The sequence below is a fragment of the Egretta garzetta genome, unplaced genomic scaffold, assembly GCF_000687185.1.
Source record: "Egretta garzetta isolate BGI_Z169 unplaced genomic scaffold, ASM68718v1 scaffold218, whole genome shotgun sequence".
Classification (NCBI taxonomy): domain Eukaryota; kingdom Metazoa; phylum Chordata; class Aves; order Pelecaniformes; family Ardeidae; genus Egretta; species Egretta garzetta.
In genome coordinates this window covers 373868-380861 of record NW_009260618.1, presented here as the reverse complement: position 1 = coordinate 380861, position 6994 = coordinate 373868, and the positions used below count along the sequence as shown (strand labels likewise).

Genomic DNA, 6994 nt, shown 5'->3' with positions numbered 1-6994 from the left:
TGTCCCTGCTGATGGCAGGGGTTGGGCTGGGTGAGCTGTAACTCTCCCTTCCCACCCAAACCACTCTGTGATTCCATGATTCCATGATTTGGGAGGGGCTGAGGGTGGTAAAGGAGGAGAAGATGAGAGGGGGAAAATGGAGTAAAGGGGCTATACGGTAAAACCAATTATGGGATTGATGACGGCTGAGAGTACTGGTGGGCAGCCTTCTGCTTGATCTCTGCAGTACAAAGCAGGGTAAAACCCCCACTGTCTCTGCCACACTTGGTCTGGTTCACTTTCATGGTCAGGAGGGATCCAGCAGAGTTTTTTCCTGGCACCTTTGAGGGAACCTTGGGAGCTTTCTTCCTCACATGGATGGAGGAACATCTGAGGAGTCCAAGAGTCCAAGGTGATGGAGACACCTGAACACCACAGACACCTCAACAAGTGGTGCCTGGTGGATTTGTTAGACCAAATAGTACCTGAGACATCCCCACAGGCCATCCCCGTGGCCACAGGGACCATTTCCACCACGGCCCAAAGCACCAAGGACACCCCCCTCCTCATGACAGCTTCACCCACCAGCAAGGGTAGTGGCTTACCCCGTATCAAGGAGATGTTCTTCAGCGCGATGGAGTGCTCCCAGTCCTTCAGCCGCAGGTCCTCTGTCACGTTGTTGAGGATGGCCAGCTCGTGCTTCAGCTGCTCCTCCATGGCGATGTGGATGAGGCGCATCTGCCGAGCATCTTCGGTGGCGTTGCTGATCAGCACCTGCAGGTCCTGGATGCGGGTATGGTGGATGTTCACGTCATAGGAGAAGGTCCTGTTCATGGTGTCCACAGCCCCGCTGACGGCCGTCACCTGGTCGCTCAGGCTCTCCACCCTGCTGCCCAGGTGGCTCAGGAGGTGGTCGTGGTGCTGCAGCAGCAGCCGGCTGCTGTTGCCTTCCACGGAGAGCTTGTACATCTCCTGCTGAGCTGTGTCGCTCTGCTGGGTCAAGCTGTCCCAGAGGTTGGACACTGCCTTGTCCGTTTGGCTGGCCTGGGTCTGGAGGCTCCAGAGAAGCCCTTCCAGCTTCTGCAGTGACCCCGTCATGAGGAACAAGGAGTCTGAGTGGTTCTGCAGGAGGTCCTGGAGCCTCCAGATGTGATCCAGCACGTCCCCCTTCAGAGGTAGGTGCAGCAGCTTCAGCTGCATGTCCCGAAAGCTCTCGTTGAGGCGGTTGACGTTCCCCATCAGCGCCTTCAGGTCCTCGGGGGAAGTCTGTGGTCTGGAGACTGCAAGGGATGGAGAGGAGGGGGCATCAGAAACCACCCATGGAGGTGGGGACCCTCCTGGGAGGTTCAACCCCATCTCCTCCCACGGAGCACTTGGGCATCCCCCCGTTCCTTGGTGCTTGGAGGTGGAAGGCCTACCTCAAACCCCCAAAGCTTCACCCCATCAGCCCCTCTTCCACCCCACAGTTTTCTCCATGGTTTTCATTTCCATTTTAACACCAGGTTTCCCTTCTGGCTGCTCCTCCCGGGCCTGAGCTCAGCCCCTTGCTCTACAAAGACCATCAGGTGGGCTCGGCAGGGATCGCTGGGATCGCTGTCAGCCTCCGAGGCCCACATCCCGCATCCCAGGGCTGCCAGGGCTCTTCCCTAGGGAGGGAAGGAGGGAGGGACCCTACCCTGGTCCAAGAGCATCCACATCCCGCATCCTGGGGCTGCCAGGGCTCTTCCCCAGGGAGCGAAGGAGGGAGGGAAGGAGGGAGGGAACCCCACCCTGGCTCAAGAGCATCCACATCCTGCATCCTGGGGCTGCCAGGGCTCTTCCTGAAGGAGGGAAGGAGGGAGGGACCCTACCCTGGCTCAGGAGCATCCACATCCTGCATCCCGAGGCTGCCAGGGTTCTTCCCCAGGGTGGGCAGGAGTGGGGGGACCCCCCCCTGGCCCAAGGGCATCCACATCCCACATCCCAGGGCTGCCAGGGCTCTTCCCGAAGGAGGGAAGGAGGGAGGGCCCCTCCCCTGGTCCAAGAGCATCCACATCCTGCATCCCGAGGCTGCCAGGGTTCTTCCCCAGGGTGGGCAGGAGTGGGGGGACCCCCCCCTGGCCCAAGGGCATCCACATCCCACATCCCAGGGCTGCCAGGGCTCTTCCCGAAGGAGGGAAGGAGGGAGGGCCCCTCCCCTGGTCCAAGAGCATCCACATCCTGCATCCCGAGGCTGCCAGGGTTCTTCCCCAGGGTGGGCAGGAGTGGGGGGACCCCCCCCTGGCCCAAGGGCATCCACATCCCACATCCCAGGGCTGCCAGGGCTCTTCCCGAAGGAGGGAAGGAGGGAGGGCCCCTCCCCTGGTCCAAGAGCATCCACATCCTGCATCCCGAGGCTGCCAGGGTTCTTCCCCAGGGTGGGCAGGAGTGGGGGGACCCCCCCCTGGCCCAAGGGCATCCACATCCCACATCCCAGGGCTGCCAGGGCTCTTCCCGAAGGAGGGAAGGAGGGAGGGCCCCTCCCCTGGTCCAAGAGCATCCACATCCTGCATCCCGAGGCTGCCAGGGTTCTTCCCCAGGGTGGGCAGGAGTGGGGGGACCCCCCCCTGGCCCAAGGGCATCCACATCCCACATCCCAGGGCTGCCAGGGCTCTTCCCGAAGGAGGGAAGGAGGGAGGGCCCCTCCCCTGGTCCAAGAGCATCCACATCCTGCATCCCGAGGCTGCCAGGGTTCTTCCCCAGGGTGGGCAGGAGTGGGGGGACCCCCCCCTGGCCCAAGGGCATCCACATCCCACATCCCAGGGCTGCCAGGGCTCTTCCCGAAGGAGGGAAGGAGGGAGGGCCCCTCCCCTGGTCCAAGAGCATCCACATCCTGCATCCCGAGGCTGCCAGGGTTCTTCCCCAGGGTGGGCAGGAGTGGGGGGACCCCCCCCTGGCCCAAGGGCATCCACATCCCACATCCCAGGGCTGCCAGGGCTCTTCCCGAAGGAGGGAAGGAGGGAGGGCCCCTCCCCTGGTCCAAGAGCATCCACATCCTGCATCCCGAGGCTGCCAGGGTTCTTCCCCAGGGTGGGCAGGAGTGGGGGGACCCCCCCCTGGCCCAAGGGCATCCACATCCCACATCCCAGGGCTGCCAGGGCTCTTCCCGAAGGAGGGAAGGAGGGAGGGCCCCTCCCCTGGTCCAAGAGCATCCACATCCTGCATCCCGAGGCTGCCAGGGTTCTTCCCCAGGGTGGGCAGGAGTGGGGGGACCCCCCCCTGGCCCAAGGGCATCCACATCCCACATCCCAGGGCTGCCAGGGCTCTTCCCGAAGGAGGGAAGGAGGGAGGGCCCCTCCCCTGGTCCAAGAGCATCCACATCCTGCATCCCGAGGCTGCCAGGGTTCTTCCCCAGGGTGGGCAGGAGTGGGGGGACCCCCCCCTGGCCCAAGGGCATCCACATCCCACATCCCAGGGCTGCCAGGGCTCTTCCCGAAGGAGGGAAGGAGGGAGGGCCCCTCCCCTGGTCCAAGAGCATCCACATCCTGCATCCCGAGGCTGCCAGGGTTCTTCCCCAGGGTGGGCAGGAGTGGGGGGACCCCCCCCTGGCCCAAGGGCATCCACATCCCACATCCCAGGGCTGCCAGGGCTCTTCCCGAAGGAGGGAAGGAGGGAGGGCCCCTCCCCTGGTCCAAGAGCATCCACATCCTGCATCCCGAGGCTGCCAGGGTTCTTCCCCAGGGTGGGCAGGAGTGGGGGGACCCCCCCCTGGCCCAAGGGCATCCACATCCCACATCCCAGGGCTGCCAGGGCTCTTCCTGACGGAGGGAACCCACCCCAGCTCCGGAGCCCCCTTCCCCCCCTGCCTCTGCATGCCCGGTGGGACAGAGCTCCCGGCCATCCAGGCACCCACCCCAAACCTCCCCCGGCCTCGCACCAGCTCCCAGAGCACCGAGATGGGGTTGGGAGAGGGAACCTGGAAATTTGGGGGGACCCTCTTACTCTCAGCAGCTTCCTATGCTGGGAAGCCCCAGCAAGCCCAGTAGCACCCAGTAAAGCCCAGTCCCAGACCCCATCGCGCCTTGGCGCCCCCCAAAAACGCCGATCCAGGCGGGGAATATCATCTTCCCCCTCCGCCTCGCATTGGCGCTGGGTCTCCAAGGCAGCCCGGCGCGGGGGGCTCAGAGCCAAACCCACACGAATAATGAGATTTTTTTTAAATTTTTTTTTTAAATAAATAATCCCCATTGTTCTTTAAGCTGCGGTGGGGCTTCGGCTGGCACGCCGCCGCGGGCTGGCCCCGCCGTGCCTGGGGAGGGGGCTCGTGGGTGCCATAACGGAGCCGAGCACCTTCCAGGCACCGCAGGCATCTTTCCACCATTAATTAGCCCCTGTTAATTAATCCCGCTGCTGGATTGTCCCAGTTTCCCAGGCTGGGCTGCCAGCTCAGAGCCACGGGGATGCTGTTGGGTCCCCTCCGTGTGTCCCTGCTTGTCACCTGCAGGGGGGACATCTCAATGTCACCGGTTATCGCCCGTCCCTGCCACGCCAGGCACCCAGGCGGGCGCCGTCTCAGGGGAGCCTTTGCCCATGGGGGTTCACAGCAAGGGAAACAATCAAGGGACGTGGCCACAGCCACGCTGAGAGGGGACAACCGGCAAGGCAGGACCTTGGGAGAAATCGCCATGGGGGTGGCGAAGGGCTGGGTGCTGCCGCCTTCTGCAGGGGTGACCAAAGCTGCTCCGTTGAGGTCTTTTGGGTGGACCCAGGGCGCCCGTGATGGGTGTGGAGACAACCACGGCTTTCGTGCAAGGGAACCAAGGAGCAAAGCAACCCTGTGGGGCCAGCACGAGGAGAAATAACCCAAATCCCAGGTTGGTGGCCGAGGGCTGGGAAGCGCGGGTGAGCTCCCCCCTTTGCACCTGCAGTCAGTTGCAAAGCCTGCGGCATTCCCCGGATTCCCATAAATCACGTCCAATAACCAGCTGGGATCCCTGCAGCTCTCCTCTGCCCAGCACCGCAGCCACCAAGCCAGGCTGCTCCGGAGCATCCCGTAGCCAAAACCACGCCGGGAAGCTTCCCAGCAGCAACACCTGCAGCCTGGGGCTGCTCCGTGCATGCACGTTCATGCAAGCCAGCAGCTCTCTTGCCGCCCAAATCTTCCCATTCCTACTGTCCACTCGCCGGGTGGGTAGGATGGGCTAAATCCTGCAGCCAGGCAGAGGCCCAGACCAGGGCTGCCGGCGCAGGGGCTGAGCCCGGGGAGCAGAACATGGGCGTTGTGAGCCCCTAACGCCCTCCTTGGTTTCTGTTCTTTGCAGGAAATCAAGGGCTGGGAGCTGGCATGGCGCAGAGTTGCTGGGAGCCCGGAGCACAGGCATAAATGTGTGCATGTGGCTCACGTGCACGCGGCTCACGTGCACGCGCACACGCTCCCACGCGCCTGCAGGCGCGGGGCACAGCACAGGTACTCACGCACACGCGCTCAGGCGTGCCCGCACACCGTGCACACGCGTGCCTGCGCACACGCATGCGGCACAGAGGCATGCACACACATGCACGCACCCGGCACCTACGTGTACACGCGTGTGCATGCACACAGCGTGCACAGGCCCGATGCGCACAGCGCATGCTCACGCCTGCAGGCACGCAGTGCACAGTGGCAAACACACGCAGCATGCATGTGCACAGTGCACACACGCGTGCAGGTGGTGCACACGCACAAATGCACCCAACACGTGCACGCAGGCGCATGCATATGCACACATATGTCCACCCAGCACATGCATGCACACACATGCATACGCACACACATGTGCACCCAGCACAAACACACACAGGCAATCACACAAGTGCACCCAGCACAGACGTACACACACACACACGTGCATGCACATGTGCACCCAGCACAGATGCACGCATGCACACAAGCACCCAGCACAGACACACACGCATGCATGCATACGTGCACCCAGCACAGACACACACACGTGCATGCACACATGTGCCCAGCACAGATGCACACACACACGTGCACGCACATGTGCGCCCAGCACAGATGCACACATGCACACGCATGCACACATGCACCCAGCACAAACACACTCACATGCATGCACACATGCACCCAGCACAGACACACACACACATGCACCCAGCACAAACACACACACGTGCATGCACACATGCACCCAGCACAGATGCACACACACATGCACACATGCACCCCGAACACGCACACACACACATGCACACGTGCACCCAGCACAGACGCACACACACACGTGCACCCAGCAAAGATGCATGCACAGATGGGTGCACACGTTCACCCAGTACAGATGCACACACGCACGCATACACACATGCGCCCAGCAAACACACACACATGCATGCACATGTGCACCCAACACAGATGCACACACAGACTCATGCACACGTGCACCCAGCACACACACACATGTGCACATGGGCACCCACCACAGATGCACACACACAGGCATGCACACGTGCACTCAGCACAAACACACACACGTGCATGCACACATGCACCCAGCACAGATGCACACACACATGCACACATGTGCCCAGCAGATGCACACACACACATGCACATGTGCACCCAGCACAGATGCACACACACATGCACACATGTGCCCAGCAGATGCACACACACACATGCACATGTGCACCCAGCACAGATGCACACACACATGCACACATGTGCCCAGCAGATGCACACACACACATGCACATGTGCACCCAGCACAGATGCACACACACATGCACACATGTGCCCAGCAGATGCACACACACACATGCACATGTGCACCCAGCACAGATGCACACACACATGCACACATGTGCCCAGCAGATGCACACACACACATGCACATGTGCACCCAGCACAGATGCACACACACATGCACACATGTGCCCAGCAGATGCACACACACACATGCACATGTGCACCCAGCACAAACACACACACACACACGTGCACACGTGCACCCAGCACAGACACACACCCACACACAGACACACCACACACACACACACA

The 6994-nt window shown here is 62.1% G+C and overlaps 1 protein-coding gene across 1 annotated transcript in view; it reads right to left on the bottom strand.

Moving 5' to 3' along the window:
• Positions 1 to 6994, bottom strand: part of SCARA5 (scavenger receptor class A member 5) — a 42379-nt gene that overhangs the window by 25355 nt on the left and 10030 nt on the right. Inside the window, exon 3 of the mRNA XM_035900730.1 lies at positions 585 to 1259. Within this exon, the coding sequence (XP_035756623.1) occupies positions 585 to 1259 (675 nt within the window). The remainder of the gene's footprint in view (positions 1 to 584; positions 1260 to 6994) is intronic.